Here is a 17755-nt window from a genome sequence, read left to right as displayed (position 1 = left end):
ATTTTATTACTTTGTCTCTACAAAACGTCACAATTAACAGAAAAAAAACAAAAAACTAAATTAAAGCTTTCACAATCCTGATAAAGCTAAAATAACTTTTTGCTTACGTTTAATTAGCAATGGTATCAAATATTTTACTAAACATAAAAGAAAAACCTGGAGTTGCACTGATCAGAATTTCATAGCCAGCTTCCAATCTCTGAAATTTTGCCGTAACATGCGGAGCACAACTGTTGAAAACCTTTATTTGTCTTTGTGGACTTTACTAAATTGAGATACAGGAGCAGTATTCAAATGTTATGTTTTTCTACTCTGACTGCTGTGAGAAATCATAAATTATTTACCATAGCAGCAGAAGTAACATCACATTGCCATCTAAAAAAAGCAGTTCCTGTGAAACAAGATTTCACCATCATTTAAAAACAAGCGTTAACATAATTAACTGTCTCTAGCAGCTTAAGTTTGCGATTAATGTGGATCGAATTAAAAACATTTCAGTCTGTGTTTGAATATTTTAGCTCATGTTGGTCCTTACCTTTAATTAGCAATGGTAATTCCTTGTATTTTGGTGTAAATCAGTCTTTATTGAGTTACCTGCAGACCATAGAGTATCATACCGATACTTAAAAACCTTCACTGGCTCCCCATTTGGTTCAATGTTGATTTTTAACTTTTATCTCTGACCAGGGCCTCTTCAAATCTTCAAATATCTATTTAGGATGACTTTTCATACCTGGTAGTGTGACATATTTTTACATCCTTCTATTTATCTATTGTTGCTTATGTTTTTCTTTTTATCATAAAGCTGTTTTATTGCTTGTGCTTTATGTGTTTATTTTACTCACTGTAAAGCATCTTGGATATCCTAGCGGTTATTGTAAAAGGCTATACAAATAAAAATGTATTGTTTTTTATTGTTTATTGTTCCATGATAGTTTGAGAGCTCAAAATAAAACAGAGCAACCTTGTTATACTTCGTTGAGCCTTATCTGCTCAAAGTCTTGCTTGTCTCGCTGCCTCACAGCCTGAAACACAGACATTTTTCAACATGTAGGAAATACCGTTTTTTTGTTTTTCAGTAGCTTTTTCCATCTATTTGCTTTCTTTGACTTCATTTTAAACACTTCACTGATACTGAAACTTACTAACGTGTGGTAAACTTACCGCTCGAAAATATGTCGGATATTTGAGTTTTTAACCATCTCATCGCCTTTTGAAAAAACAACTCATCATTACCTGATGTTTTGGCACATCTCTTAAAAATAATCATCTATAAATAAGATTCTGGATGTCGGTTTTTTATTGTGGACAATGATAAGTCACACATTTAAAACCAGTGAGGTCAAGAGAATAACACTAAGTAAAATTGAAGGCGTATGTCTTTCTGCTTTGGGTTTGTAGCAAACATAAACTGTAGACATTAGAAAAAAAAAATGTATTTGCATCTTTACAACAAGGTTTTATTCAATAGGTTGCTTCTGGCCAATCTCTGCTTTAATTATAATAAAATGAAGCCAACATAGAAACAAGTTATTTCATTTTGGCAGTGAAACAACTTCATTGTAGTTTCTTAATGACTTTTATACCTTACCACCTCTTTATCTTATATTACAGAAATAGAGAGCCTTTATGCATACTCCTGAAATCATTAACTAACATTATTTCTGACCAGGCAATTCTTCATGATATGCATACTGCGATATCTATATATTTGCAATACATTTTTCAGCCCTACTAATCATGTTAAGGCACAGATCTCTGAAGTTTTTGTGTTGGAAGCTGGAAAATGAGCAGTGGCGAAGAAGCTGCAAGGTCACTATGGACTATTAGAGTTAGGGTGGACCAATAGGAGGTGGCCTTTTCTGCATAAAATTTCTATTTTGCAATGCATGCACTGCCAAATGTTTGTACTTTGTTTATTGAAATGGCAGAATGATTTAATTTGTAAAAAAGGGAAGTCTGAAAAAATAGAACTATTCTTACAAATATTATTCTGAGAAGACCATGCACATTGTTATTAATTTGGGTGCAACTTAAAAAAATGGCCCCTACATTAAACTATTTCATATGACGACCACCCCCTTATAACAGAACCTCCTTCCGCAGTAATATTAATGCAGGCATTGTACAAATAGTGTGCAGGAATATGTCATAAAACGGTGAAAGTTCTGACTTTGGTGCCAACTTGTTTAAATTTAAATTCTGCTAAAAACATGAAAAGTTTGATCTAATATCTAATAACTATAACAAATGTGCTGGAAATCAGTTTTATGAAGTTACACAGTTTTTTACTGAAGTATACTAGAACCTTGAAAATCCATAAAGAAAAACGTGTTGTCAAGTTAGTGGTGAAGCAGTTGAGTCTTAGATTTCATTTTAAAATGAAAGCATTTTTGTAATATTTGGATTTTGCTTTCCTTCGCCTTCTTAGAAACTGACCAACATGCGGATAATGAAGGAGAACATGAGAACTGGGAACCTTCCTGCAAACATGAAGAAGAACAGAGTTCTACAAATAATTCCATGTAAGAAACGGGAATCCATTTTGTCTACTTATGGCAGTTTTACAATACTGAACCCATGATCTTTAACTCTGGGATTTCCAACAGGCTGCCGAAACTTCCAAATCCAACTTGTTCCTTCATAGAGAGCGTTTGAAAGCTGAAGGCTAAAGAATAAAACAGGGCAATTTGGCTGTAAAATGTTTAGCCTTCCTGTTATCTACTAAACCTTCTCTTGACCTTATTTTTGAACACCTCACTGATTTTCAAATTGGCTAACCATAAGTCTTTCACCAGTGACCCTTTCTGCATCAAAGAGTTTCCTATTGTTAATGCAGGCTGTTAGCACGTACAGTAGGTTTGGTCTGTTCAATGAAAAATCTGCAGATCCCAGTCACCAGCACATTGGTGCATTTTACATTATAGGGGTAGATTCAATTTTTGAAGTGAGATTCAAACCAGTCTATATATCTGAAACTGCTCTACTGTTTCTTTGTGATCCTGCTTTGTCCATTTCAGATGATTTTAACAGAGTCATTCTCTCCATGAGAAGAGGTCAGGAGTTCACAGATTACATCAACGCAACGTTTATAGATGTAAGCACAAACATTTCTTCTGTACTTATAGTTCACCCTGTTGTATCAAAAATTTAATGAATAATTGTTCTGCTGTTTTTCAGGGATACAGACAGAAGGACTATTTCATTGCCACACAGGGCCCTCTCCTTCATACAGTGGCGGATTTCTGGAGAATGGTGTGGGAATGGAAATGTCACTCCATTGTAATGCTTACTGAGCTCCAGGAGAGGGAGCAGGTGATCCATGAAAGCAACTCATTGAAGACTTTACAAATTAATACCAAGCTAAATCTATACTTTTATTAACTGCCTTTATCACATAACTATGCAGTATTATTTGTGTCAACGCTACTTTAGTATATTTAATATTACACATATTGATGAGCCGCTTCTGTTTTGCAGGACAAATGTTGCCAGTACTGGCCAACAGAGGACTCCGCTACCTATGGAGACTACGTTGTAGAGCTGAAGGCAGACACTTTGTGTGAAACCTTCAGTCTACGAGACTTGGTACTCACCTTTGTTCCAGTAAGCAAATGAACGTTTCACTATCAGAGATATAAATGTCATGTGGCCTTACAGCTTCCTTCACACCTATTACAACACTGTGAAATCTATTGGCTCTTCTTCTTGTTTGCCTGGAAGAAATGCAACTAAACACAAGCATCCCAAAAGCTAGTAAAATGTGATCTATATTGTGTCTGTTAGAAAGTCAGGCAGAATATGTATATATTGAAATTTCACAGAAAAAGGTAAAAACATCCACTAAAAACTTTTTCTCAGTTTTTGGCCCCTCAAAGCTTCGGGTGAATCAATCTAGAGCCCTCTATGGTTACTTCTCATCTAAGAAAAGTCCACCTTTACCAGGTAGTTAAAGAATATTTACTAGAAATAATGTAGTTTCAGGCTTCTACAACCTTTGTCTAGAAAGATATTCATTTAAAAAATAGTTACAAGAATAAATTGTGAATGTAACTCCTTGATAAAAGTGTTCTGGAAAGTTTAACCATACTTTTGTGTCTTTAGGACGATATGTATCCAACAACTGTCTAAAACTCTCTTAGAGCGTAAAGCAGGCAGCAGGATGTGTTTAGGCTTATCAACTGGGAGGCTCCTATTTCGTATATTTCATTAATTTCGACCCATCTAACTTTCCTGAGGTGTGATCGTTCATTCGTCTCCCAGAATATCCCTCGTCAACCCACCTCTCATATACTGCACACCAGGTCCCATTATCGTTCATAAACTACTAATAAATCACATTTCAGAGGTATTAAGATCTCTCTTCTGCCTGTGCATTTCCTCTTGAAGGAGAAGCAGACAAGGACGATCAGGCACTTCCACTTCCACGGCTGGCCAGAGATTGGCATCCCGGCAGAGGGCAAAGGCATGATCGACATCATCGCCTCAGTGCAGAGACAGCAGCAGCAGTCTGGGAACCATCCCATAGTCGTTCACTGCAGGCAGGTTTCAGTTTGTAAAAGTGGCTTCTTCTTGAAATAATCTGTGTTAAAACCCATATTATGTGTTTATACAACAGTGCTGGTGCAGGGCGAACAGGTACGTTCATTGCACTGAGCAATATCTTGGAACGAGTCAAAGCAGAAGGCCTGCTGGACGTGTTCCAAACTGTGAAGAGTTTACGCATGCAGAGGCCTCATATGGTCCAAACAGTTGTAAGTATAAGAATATGATAATGCTAATAATCTGAAATGCACTTACTGTCAAAGATACAGGCCCGAGTTGTATGTTCATGTATAATATGATTCACAGGGAGTTGGCACATATCAAATGAGCAATTGAGGCAAAAGTAGAGATAGGTTACAGTCAGTTTCCAGAGCCCCCTCTACAATCAGACAAAACATTGAGTACAGCTGAGCAGAGACTAACCAAATTATCAGCAATCAAGGTTACAGTGTGGGTGCTCTTACTTATTCAGTCCCCTGTGACATCTGTACATGCATGTTAACTAATACTCCCGTCTGTCACATAAGCCCACAATGGGTATGGGATTAATTGGGGTTAATAGGATTAATTGGAATGTTTGTATGTACCCGACTTCTTCGGGTACATACTTCTTCTCCTCGAAATTTGTATGATTCGATTAAATTGACTTTGTAAAGTCTCTTGAGATGAAATGTGTTGTGAATTGGCACTATATAAATAAACTAAATCTAATTTAATGCCAACCCCCGATGAAACTACAATCAAGTGCTCATACTATTAAGTTGGCATCCTCTGTGTTTCGCTCAGATAATCAAAACTCACTGTTTTTATTATCGGATACTCAAGTAACTGCTTGATGCCACCTTTTATGGCCTTTGGTTTTTGCTCTAGACGGGCCCGCAGGTACACCAGAATCTATTCAAATTTGCAGGCAGGCTATCTTTATGCAAGGGATGTCCGGACAGAGTCCCAGTCTGAGCAATACCTTCTATCTGCCTTAAAACTTTGTGGATTTGCAGTGCTGTAAAATAACACCATCATCACTCTTACACTATTACATCACTATTACATGGTCTACATTAGTATAGTGCCACACTTAACTCAGTGATTTTTAGGTTTCTACAGATACAGTCTTCTCCAGAAGTATTAGAACAGTTTATTTTGGCTAAAGAGTGCAAACATTTAGATTTGACATCCAAAGATTAATATGAGACAAGAGATTAGAGTTGCACAATCCAGCAGTCCTTATCAACGGACTGTTTGGATGCAATATTTGGCAGGATATAATTTTTTCAAGAGACCAAATATTATGAAATGATGAGGCTAAGATTAACCTGTACTAAAGGAATGGAAAGGATATGGAGGTAATGTCCTGACTTCTTCTGGGACAGGCTCATTCATCATTTTTGATGATGTAACATAATGGCAGTAGTAAAATGAACTCATAGGTTTACAGACACCTTTTGTTCTCCAACTTGATGAAAGATCCTTCATCATGCAGCAAGGTACTGACCCAAAACAACAAAGGAGTTCATCAAAGTGGAACATTCTGGACTGACCGAGTCAATCACCAGACCTAAACCACCTGCAGAAGAGACTAAGCTACACAGAGCAAGAAGCTGAAATGCTGATCTCTTGTCCCATTCAGCTTTTGATGTCAAACCCAAATGTTTAAAGTTTACAGCAAAAATAAGTTGCCCATACTGTTCCACTACTTTTAAATGGGAGTGTAGGTCTGACTCATGCAGCACAGTCGTAAATATACTCGGGTCTTCCTTCTATAATGTTTATATGCCAAGCAATTTTTAAAGTGTTAGACTAAAGCTAGCATGTTTTACTCTGTTTTGAAATGACATAATACGGCTCTACTTCCTTAGTTGCAGTTCCACTTATTATTCTTATGCAAACAAAACATAGAGAAAAGGTTATTTTCCTGGTTCCTAAATTTAGCACTTTGCTTGAAACATGACGAATTGAATGACTAGTGTTTCAGCTGTCTGTCCCAGCATAAAGGCATTTCACAGGAAAGCAGCTAATACAGTTTCTTTTTCACTGAGGAGGGCATTTTAAAGGGAGAAAATTAATTACATTAAGGGAAATCATTCCTTGCATGTATATACCTAGTCTTCTCTCAAGAAGCTGCACAATTGTTTGTTTTACCGTCTAATCCACCTTTCTTCTTTCACTACAGGAACAGTATGACTTCTGCTACAGGGTGGTACAAGACTTTGTTGACATTTTCTCAGACTATGCCAATTTTAAATGAAATTTGCCTTAAACATGGTTTTTAAATGTTTTTTAAAGCCAATTTTGCAGTTTTCAGTTTCCTTAACCTTGTAAAATAATCTTCTATTTTGCTATGCACTTGTCCTACCATTAACCCAAGATGTTGTTCTGCTGTGATATATGGTATGTCAGAGGGTGGAAATTTTAAATGGAAAAAGTTAGATTAATATTGTACATTTTACAACATGTATGATGGTTAAGTTGTCATCAAGTGTCGCTACAAAGTTGGTCTCTGGTTTCAGTTTTGTTGTATAGTGTTGTTTTATAACATTGTAAAATGTCTGAGTTTTATTTTGAACTGATGATTGTTTAAAAAAATGTAGTTATTGTAAATGTATTTATGTATTGACATTCTTTCCATGTGTTAATGTTTATTATTTTTGTTAATTATAAATTTATCGCTAACATCTGAGATTAGAGGAATGTTTTTCCTTGTCTTTAAGATACAAGGCTGTCAGACTTGTTTGTAACGCCAGAGAACAAAAGTCTGAGGTGGTGATACTGACCCTGGCTTTAAAAAATTAATTCAGCTAGCCAGCCCAGACAGACACAACATGCGCTTAACTTGGATAAAATGTGCTAACAACCTGCCTTTTATCTGTATACAGCAAAAAGTACTTTGCTAAGAACCACTGCACATTAAAAAAAGCACATATCAGAAATATTTGCCAAGAACCTGTAACAAAAAACATGTTTTTTTAATATTTAAGATTAAATTATTGCTCATTATAGCCATAATTAAGTCACGATACCTTTAAGTTAATTTATGTATGGTGATAATTACAGTAAAGTACAATTTTGTGTTGCACAGTCAAAACACAAAAAAATCAACATGCTAGCCCTGAGTCTGAAAGAGTTGCAGAAACAGTCCTTCAGTTTCTTTTCCAAACTGGTTTACAGAATAAAGAATGTGAATGGTTCAAATGGGAAAGAGAAAGGACAGGATGTGAAATTTAAATAGATTTTAGAAAAGAATCTGATCCGTCTGGTACTCAAACAACTAACAGTTTTATTTTTGCTACATGTAAATGCAACGTGACAAAGTGCTACCATAGTGACCAATGGCTACGGAGCAAGGCACTGTAAAGAGATTGGTCCCGTTTTGTGTGTTACACGTATCTGGCTTTGAGAGATTTGAGATGATGAAACAGACTGAACAGAACAATGTTGTCTGTGTTGCCAGGGCTTGATTTTTTGTTGTAGATGTCCATTTGAGAACAGATAAAAGGGCTTGTTTAAACGCCAGCCCTTTGCCTTCGCTCGCTCTCTCTCTTTGGGTGGTCTATCATATTTTTCAGTGTCTTTAAAATGCAAGTTGCAATATTAAATTCATCTAAAATTGCTTTGGGTGTTAGTGGAATTTTCTTCTCAATGTACATTTGTTTAAAGAAAAGCCATCGGTGTCACTGGTTAAAGGCTGCAATGTTTAATTCTACCAAAGGAAGAAATACAGCTGTAACTATGTGCGTCATTATTGACCTCAGGGCATTCTGTGTCACATGGCTTGGAAACAATAGAAAAGATATGCTCTGGGTAGCAGGCTCATTCCTGATAAATGATATGAGAACAGTACATTAAGTGAGGTGGGGTTGCAGTAAAAATATGTAGATTTATTTTAAAGTACTTTGTATTTAATACCATCACCAAGCTTTTTTTTTTTTTTTTTACTGGATTCCTGTTCCTTTAGGAGAAAATGCATTGGTATTACAATTTCCCACTGCTTACAACCATTACAGAAAAAAAAAAACTTTAAACAAAGCTACAGTATTCCCCTAGACACATCACCCCTTGGTAGATCACACTTCTAAGTAGAATAGTATTGGTCGATGCCAGCAGGGGGCACTGCACCTGAAACAAAATGTATGTATGACAATGTAGCCTTCTCTTGAAGGACAATAATATAAGATATAAAAACAGCATTCAAAATGCTTTCTGACAAAATGGGGTTTTGCTATTTCAACACAATGATGGGGTTTACTTTTAAAACTTTTTTTAAAGTTGACCTTAGCGTGTCCATTCTGAAGGGTGAAGTATTTTTGTGTATGTGTGACAAGCTGGCACACTGCTTATCCCCCTGCCTAATGTGCCAAAACTCTCGCAGCTCCTTAATAGTAAACACTTCTTGCTCATTCCTCAGGAAATAGTATTATCTTGGGTAGCTACACACTGCTCTGACTGCAGCCTGAAAAACAATCATTACTTTTCTCGTTCTTGCAACAATCGTCATTTTGAGTTGCGTGCCCTTCTCAGCTTAAAGCTAGACTCCAGAGATGGGCACAAACACTTCCTATGTAAAACTAGTCTTACAGGTATATCCTTTCATTAAATGTGGAGGCTTTTAAAAGTTGGAGAAATTTTATATACACTTTAGACTGTAAACACTATGGGACAATCTGAAAATAATGCTAATGTTTGATTTCAATGGCTTTTTTTCCTTTTGAATGCAACTAACCCAAACTGGGGGAAAATTGTCTCAGGTGAAAATTAAGACAGAAGACTGCTCCATGGTGACATTTATCAGAAAAACTAACAGAAACCAAAATTAAATTGTGCATAACAGTAAGGGAGACAGTTTGAGGCTCACTGTGCCTTACAATTTATGAATGACTTACAGTTGGTGTTTTTACACTGAGCAGACTTTTATTCAATTTCAGCCAACAATAAAATGGCCAAATCAGAGCTAATTTTATCACACATTTCATTTTCTATTTTAAATAAAACCTCTGTGCGACAAAAAGCTTCTTTGTCTACAGTTTCCACTTCCTCAGAGACCCAGATTCATAGAAACAGCTACCCCCTGCTGGAAAAAATGCTCAGGATGAGCAAAGAGGTCACATGAATTATGTATCAACCCATACAAACAAACTTCTTTTTATTGGCCTTGGGTTACTTTTACTGTTCCAACTCACAGAACTTTGCATTTTCTTTTGAACAACATCTGGAAAATTAACTAGGCTGGCCTAAGCTGTGACCGCTTTGCTGGAATCCTTTTATGTCTGGATTTTGGAAGTTATTTTCTGATTATACTGAGCATATCTGTAATGAATCCAAGTTGGTCTTTCATTTTGTGCAAAACATACTGAAGTTTGTTTTAGAGTAGCAGTTTGGAACCGGGATACTCTGAGAGGAACACATTTGAAGATGGCTGGAATGTCATATAATAATTATTATTTTTTACATACAGTGTACAAGAAATATGGCCACACATATAATCTTTTGAGAAAGCAAATGTATACAATCAATTTTCTTTCTCATAATTTAAAGTTTTTAGCATTTGTAAAATATTCAAGTTGTATAACAGAAGGCCAACTAAAAATGTATGATGCATCCATGTGTATAATTATATAAAAAGCTATTTTCAAAGAGGTCCTCAAAGATCTTATTGCAGATCCTTATTATAAAGCTTAAAATCTGCTTCTTTTTGGTCACAGCAGTTTAGGAGTCCACAGCAGGAGACCACAAGAACCAGACGTCTGGTATTCTAAAACATGCGTGCCTTTGTCATTTATGTCTAAACATATATAGACACATACAGCTGCAGCTCAACAAAACCACACATATTTCTCCTGCCGACAATGTTTTCATGTTGAGCTTAAATCCTGGGCTAATGACAGTACCTTTACTCTGTTTTCACATGACTTGTTGATAATTTGGCTCGAAGTGTAGGTCCAGTAATTGTGTACTGATAAATTTAAAGAAAACCATTTTCTCCTTGTTCATAAACATTGTTTTGCATTAAACATGGGCAAATTTTAGCATATTTTATATTGGGCAAAGGTTATCATCAGAGATGCACAGAGAAATTAGCGGAGACAATTTTCATTGTGATCAGTCCTATAAGGTGACAAGTCAGTGGGAACCTAAAAATACAATCTTTTTCCAATCAGTGAACATGCCATAAGTCAGCAGGATTATCGTGTGGAAATGTTTACTAGGTAAAGAATGATTATAGTATAGTATGAGTTAGTTTTAGTGCCATGGATATTTAAAATGAGGTCAGAGGAAGCCCCAACATGTAACGAGCTATTTAAAAGAATACATGTTGAGAAATGAGTCAGGTGTTTGTTCCAACTGCAAACAAAAAGAAAATCTAAAAAATGAATCTGTGGGAAAAAAAACTTGTCAGCCTGATCATTGTTTTTCAATAAGATAAGTAATTTTAAAAACCCAGTTTTCTTTTGCAAAGAGCCTTTTGGAGTTACACCCCTCTAAAACAGAACAACCCCACCTCATGTAGGTGATGGTACGACCTCTCGATAGCTGAAGTTTGGAAACAAATTTTCTTTTTTTTCTTGACAAATAAGCCATTTACAAACAGGATTTGACCAATGGCACACTGGCAGCTTAATGGCTGCATAGAAAAGGACTGAGTGAGCACCTAACCGTTTCCAAAACATCCAATATGCAGAAAAGGTTTGTATTATTTGTAAAAGTAAATAAATGATGATTTTAACATAATTTCCATGAGCAAAACCATGGATCCTACTGAAAAATATTCCAAAGGGGCTAGTTCAAAGAACATTTCTAAACAGATTTTAATTAGATTGTGCAATTTTGCCAACTTGTGTCGAACACTAAATGTGCTGACATATTTGAGACTTAAAGTATACTTGATCCTGGACTGTTTTGCCTGAATTTAATTTAGCAGAGCCAAAAGCCAGAGCATAGGGGCGACCACGGGGGTTGGATGTGGAGAAGGATATGATATCTCAGGTAAGAAACTGTTTTTCACTTTTTGTGTGCCCTCTGTTAGTACAAAGCTTCTGTTGATATCCAAAGATTGTGTTTTAAAATTAAATTAATAACAGATCTCTAAATATTTCACCTTTGAAGACCTTTTGCAACTGTAAATCCTATTAAGAACCATCGATGAAGCCACCCTGTCAGCTTCATTGAAAGCAAAGGCCTTTTTTTAATTAAAAGGATTAAAGTAATTTAGTTTTAATTAATTTTGTTTTAATTTAAACCATTTATGTTATCAGACTTTTCTCTCGCCTTTGTGTGGTCGTTACTGATAGAAGACAGGAGAACACAGGCACAGGGCAAATAACTATTCTGAGAATGAACTCAGAGATTTTGTCTGTCAGTCTTTGCAGATGGTATCTTCTGCACATCTTTTTGAAGTTTCACTGCTTTCAGTATGACTTGTTAAATTCACTCTCCCACTCTCATTCTCCCTTTCATAGTGGAACATCTTGGCGCACTAAAACCACTGAACAGACAGCTTATGTCTGCAATAATTCAATCATGCAACTCTTACTGAAATGTTAATGTGACACAATGGCACCAAAACTGAATTACAAGTGTTATTATACACCTCCATTGGATTATCAGGCAAATATACGTTTAAATCTTATTTTTCAAGAAATCTATTGCATGAGCTGATGAACATAGGGAAGTCTATATACAAAAAAATTGGCTGGTGAAAATTTAAAAAGTGCCAGCCACTAATCAGTGGGGCATCTCTTGGCTTTGGAATCTGGAATGTTTTTACCAGAGATCAATTAGACAAAATGATTGATAAGCAGAACAAAACACTGCTGGGCTACTTGCAGTTTCAATAATTAAACAAAATATATCTGTATACTTGGTTTAAACTGTTGCTTAACATGAGCTCACTTCCTACCTATAAGTTAATCCACCATTTTTATTGGTTGTTATGGAAACTTTGGGTGCGGGTTTAAACCAGGTTAAATCTATTTAGCCAAGGTTACCGCTATCAATTAGTGAAAAGGTCTTAGTCCTTGGAAGGCATCTACCCGATACTTAAAAAGCTGTTTGAAATCTTCTTTTCTGATAGTTTTACCCTGTTCTCATCTTAAAATATGAGATGAAATGAAAGAAACAAATCCCTCAGATGACAATGACCCGAAGCAAGCCACAAATGACCGGTGATGTGAAGGATACATAACTTTGGCAGCTACAAAGAAATGACGTTTCAGGAAACAGCTTTTTGGCCTGAAGCTGCCCACCTAGACTAGAAGTGAAAAAATGAAAAGCCAGCAAAGGTAGTAGATTTTTCTTTTTTTTTTCAAGCTTCAAAATTTAAAAAATATGGTATACAATTGTATTATTAAGATGTCTATCAATGATGACAGTTCCTATTTACTTCATCTTAGTCTTTTGGATAGCTCCAATTCACAACAAATGTCACCTGGAGGTCCCTTACAAGACCGTTAAAATCCAATTAAATAGAGTCAAGTTTGGGCAGAATTCAAATTGGGTCAATTCACCTCATTCTAATACAATTATACAATCAGAATAAGACTCCGATCCAATTACAAACTCTAACTCAATCCAACTAAAACACAAACCCACTTTAACTTAGTTCCTCCCGAAGTACAAGTTAGCAAAAAAAAGTTTATGTAACTAAAAAAGCCGTTCAATAAATTGCAGTCAGTATTTAAATTTTTTAATCAAGGTTAATTTTACAGATTTTTTTTATTGATAAGAAAAGGAAAGTATTAATTTGCAGTGACATTAGAGCTTGCGATCTTAAAACACCACAAATATTTCTATTTTAAGGTGAAGTCTATTTTTCAAAGCAATACCCAGTATCTGTCAGCATGACTTTGTCTGATGAAAGAAGTGTAAGATATTCTTATGAGATCCAGGTATAAAAGTAAATGCTCTGAAGTTGACAACTCTTATTATGAAGTAGAAAAGGAAGTCATTTTCCAGTTGCCATGTTTTGTTGACCGAGACAACCTAAAAACTTCTCATTAGGCTAATAAAGAACATTCAGTTAAATAAGCCATAAAATGACCCACCATTTATGGTGCCTAGTAAAAAAAGAAAAGTGTCACAGACGAGTAGATTTGTAAGCGCTGTAAGGCAACATGACTGCGTCTGGCTGACTACACTGAATGCAGCATCTAATTTTCTAGCCTCTTTCACAGCTAAATTTAAGGACAATTTCAGTTTTTAAGAAACTAGGAATGCATTTGATCATTAGCACACAATCTAAAGTAATTAGACCAGTCAATTTTTACTGGAGGGTTGTACGTTTAAAACAGTTTATGAATTATGAAATCCTTACTGCTGAAGACACTAAAAATGAGCATTTCCAATGCTTTATGGAGATTAGAGACTACATTAGAATTAGACAATTACAATATATAAACCAGTCAATACTGGACTGGCATCTGATTTGAATCTTTTTATAGTCATTGAACAAAAGGGCTTTTTCAGTGAAGCAGGACCACATTTGATCAGCACAGTTTAAAAATTATGAAGCCTTTACTGCATCTGGGAAAATGAAAAAATAAAAATGCTTTTTTTGTGTTAGGCCCACCATAGATTGGGAGAAGTATGACTATGATACTTCATATTTAGAACGGTTATGAAATGGTTGTAAAAGAAAAGAAAAAGGGAATTCTTAGTTTTCCCATGATTATTGTTAAAACCATGTCTATTTAATGTCACCAACCAAATACTCTGCATCTTCTGGTCTTGTGAGCTGAATGTGTTGCTATTTGCCCAGGCATTCACTCCCTCAGGTTTGAGGTCACAGCAACAATTGCACCGATGACCCCTGGCACCACTGAGCAATCGACTCTCCTCAGCTTCTCTATTTCCTCTTTGAGCCCTTGTTATTCTCGAGCTTCTCATGTTCCTTTTTTGCGTTGCTTCGGAATGCTACATATAGGGTCAAATCTCACATCCCACAGTGTTTGTGAGAAACAGGTTGAAGTATAACAGGGTTTCATTGTTATTAAAAACAAAGACGAATACAATTTTAGACTGTTTTTCGGATCTCATTTTCAGCAGTTAGTGCTGGTTAGTGCAGCAAGCTAACCTAAAATAGCGGTCTACATATGTGTTTCCTAAAAAATGTAGATCTTTACCCAACTTCTGAGAGTTGGGTAACATTTCCAAATCTAGCATGTTGTGTGGCAAACAGAGATTGAAAGCCCAAAAGGATGAAACAGAGGAACTTTGCGCTTTGTGCTCTGTTAAACCTTCATGTTATGAGCTGAAAGTCTTGGTCTCTTAGAGTCTCTGTGCTTTGTGACTTAGTTTTAATTAAAAAGAACTAAATAGCCATTTGTCTATTCATCCATCCGTCCAATTATTTTCTATATCTGCTTCTTCCATACAGGGTCACGGGGGAGCTGGTGCCTATTTCTATCGGTCTACGGACGAGAGGTGGGGTACACCCTGGACAGGTCACCAGTCCATCGCAGAGCAACAAAACAGCCGTGTTTCCTTTTCAAAATCTGTCTAATATGTTACTTGAGCTTTGTTGGGTTTATTTAAACGATGCAGTGAAGCAAAGCAGAAAGAAAACATAAAAAGCTCAAAGGAAATATCAGGAAACTTTCATATATTTGCCTGGTCAAATTAACTGCAACCATGAAACCTATATATTTATAACACCTACAGGTAGAAGAGCACTGAAGACCATAGTTTTTTAACAGTCACACACACTACGTAGACAAAGAGGTCATATCACAAACGAACAAACTGTTTGTCCCCTTAACATTCGCCCCAAAATGTCTAAAAAAACCATGTGATCCAAAAAGATTGCCATCTGGAGCACATGCAGAGTTGTGACATTCTGAAGTCAAAATAATGCACTTCATCATTTTTGGCCATCAGGCAACCTGTGTGCTAATAAATGCTACAGATAATTAGTTGCATTTTGTAGTACACTCAAGACTGTAATAACATCATCCGAAATATTCAACTTTGTACCTTATTTTTGGACACTTTCCAACATGAAACTTGAAAATAACCAATGTTCTGCTCTAATTGGAACTAGAATATTATAACACATACAACCCATGAGCTACTTGCAAAAAAACATTTATAAAATAGATGTTTTCATTAGAAGGTAGACGACAAATACACGCTGAGGAAGAAACCCAATTTTAAGCCTGCTAGAACAGCATGCCACGTCTCTTAATATTACAGGAAGATAAAGAGTAATATGTTACAATCCCCCTCTAAATCTCGTAAGTCTTGAGTGAAGATACTCCCACTACTGGTTTGAAGCTTAGACATTTCCACTTCACGTTCAGAAGTGTTGTAGTTTTTGTAATGTAAAGTCCAAGGATCACAAAACAAGTTATTTATCTACACGTCCAGTTAGTTTCTTCTTTATTTCAGAATCAGAAGAATCAGAATCAGCTTTACTGTCAAGTTTGTACAGACAAGCAAAGAATTTGACTCTGGTACACTTTGCTCCAGGTTGGAGGGGAGTTCCTGCCTCAAGTGGAGGAGTTTAAGTATCTCGGGGTCTTGTTCACGAGTGAGGGAAGAATGGAGCGGGAGATCGACAGACGGATCAGTGCGGCTGCCGCAGTAATGGGGGCGCTGTGCCGGTCCATTGTGGTGAAGAGAGAGCTGAGCCGAAAAGCAAAGCTCTCAATTTACTGGTCGGTCTACGTTCCTACCCTCACCTATGGCCATGAACTTTGGGTCATGACCGAAAGAACGAGATCACGGATACAAGCGGCTGAAATGAGCTTTCTCCGTAGGGTGGCCGGGCACTCCCTTAGAGATAGGGTGAGGAGCTCGGCCATCCGGGAGGGGCTCGGAGTAGAGCCGCTGCTCCTCCACATCGAGAGGAGCCAGTTGAGGTGGCTCGGGCATCTATACCGGATGCCTCCTGGACGCCTTCCTCGGGAGGTGTTCCAGGCACGTCCCACCGGGAGGAGGCCCAGGGGACGGCCCAGGACACGCTGGAGGGACTATGTCTCTCGGCTGGCCTGGGAACGCCTTGGGCTCCCCCTGGAGGAACTGGAGGAGGTGTCTGGAGAGAGGGACGTCTGGGCGTCTCTGCTGAGTCTGCTGCCCCCGCGACCCGGTCCTGGATAAGCGGAAGACGACGAACGAACGAACGAACACTTTGCTCTCAATAATTACAATATCTTTTTAAATATACATACAGGTACTGGTCATAAAATTAGAATATTATGAAAAACTTGATTTATTTCAGTAATTCCATTCAAAAAGTGAAACTTGTATATTATATCATTCATTACACACAGGTGGATATATTTCAAATGTTTATTTCTTTTACTTTTGATGATTGAACTGACAACTTTTGAACACCCCAAATTCAGTATCTCAGAAAATTTGAATATTGTGAAAAGGTTGAAGACAACTGGTGCCACACTCGAATCAGCTAATTAACTCAAAACACCTGCAAAAGCCTTTAAATGGTCTCTCTGTCTAGTTCTGTAGGCTACACAATCATGGGGAAGACTGCTGACTTGACTGTTGTCCAAAAGACGACCACTGACCCCTTGCACAAAGAGGGCAAGACAGAAAAGGTGGTTGCTAAAGTGGCTGGCTGTTCACAGAGCTCTGTGTCCAAACACATTAATAGAGAGGCGAAGGGAAGGAAAAGATGAGGTAGAAAAATGTGTACAGGCAATAGATATAAACGCACACTGGAGAGGATTGTGAAACAAAACCAGTCAAAAGAGTGGACTGCAACTGGATTCAGTACTAATAGAGCCATCCATTAAAGTCACTAATAGAGTCACTAATGTCACCAATAGAGCCATTAAAGTCACTAGTCACTGGCCCTACCCACTGTTCAGTTTATTGTTTGTGTCATTGTCTCTTGCCGATCCAACAGGTCAGTAATGATGCAGTGCGAGGTGTTTTGGGCACATCTCAAGGTGTGAATTGCTGTGAAACTGCTTGTGGAAATGAGTCAAGGCTGCATCAAAGCTGTTAGAAAGATGGAAACTTGAGGCCAACTCCTCTGTTCATTTGCCTTCTACTTAAGCACTTTTGTTTTGGATGACAAAAACCTATTTAATTAATTATCTGGCTTCTCTGGTAAGTATCATTAATATTACATGTTAATTTAACCTTATATTTAGTTTTATCCATCATACCATCAACTCTCAACACCCTAGCTGTCCTTGCTGGAAAAAATATTCATAGCACAATAATTCACTACCCTGTTTCACTGTAGGGAGCTTAA

At 36.9% G+C, this 17755-nt stretch overlaps 1 protein-coding gene across 6 annotated transcripts in view; it reads left to right on the top strand.

Annotated features, from left to right (window-relative positions):
- Positions 1-8152, top strand: part of ptprea (protein tyrosine phosphatase receptor type Ea) — an 86435-nt gene extending 78283 nt beyond the window's left edge. For all 6 annotated transcript variants that reach the window (XM_047377171.1, XM_047377168.1, XM_047377166.1 and 3 more), the window contains 7 exons: positions 2432-2525; positions 3021-3097; positions 3181-3315; positions 3481-3606; positions 4390-4541; positions 4619-4754; positions 6716-8152. In XM_047377171.1, the coding sequence (XP_047233127.1) occupies positions 2432-2525; positions 3021-3097; positions 3181-3315; positions 3481-3606; positions 4390-4541; positions 4619-4754; positions 6716-6790 (795 nt within the window). In that variant the 3' untranslated portion in view covers positions 6791-8152. The remainder of the gene's footprint in view (positions 1-2431; positions 2526-3020; positions 3098-3180; positions 3316-3480; positions 3607-4389; positions 4542-4618; positions 4755-6715) is intronic.
- The last annotated feature ends 9603 nt before the right edge of the window (positions 8153-17755 follow it).

Source organism: Girardinichthys multiradiatus, chromosome 10 (genome assembly GCF_021462225.1).
Source record: "Girardinichthys multiradiatus isolate DD_20200921_A chromosome 10, DD_fGirMul_XY1, whole genome shotgun sequence".
Taxonomy (NCBI): Eukaryota; Metazoa; Chordata; class Actinopteri; order Cyprinodontiformes; family Goodeidae; genus Girardinichthys; species Girardinichthys multiradiatus.
The sequence above is the reverse complement of the archived record's forward strand: the minus strand, read 5'-3'. Positions and strand labels throughout refer to the sequence as shown.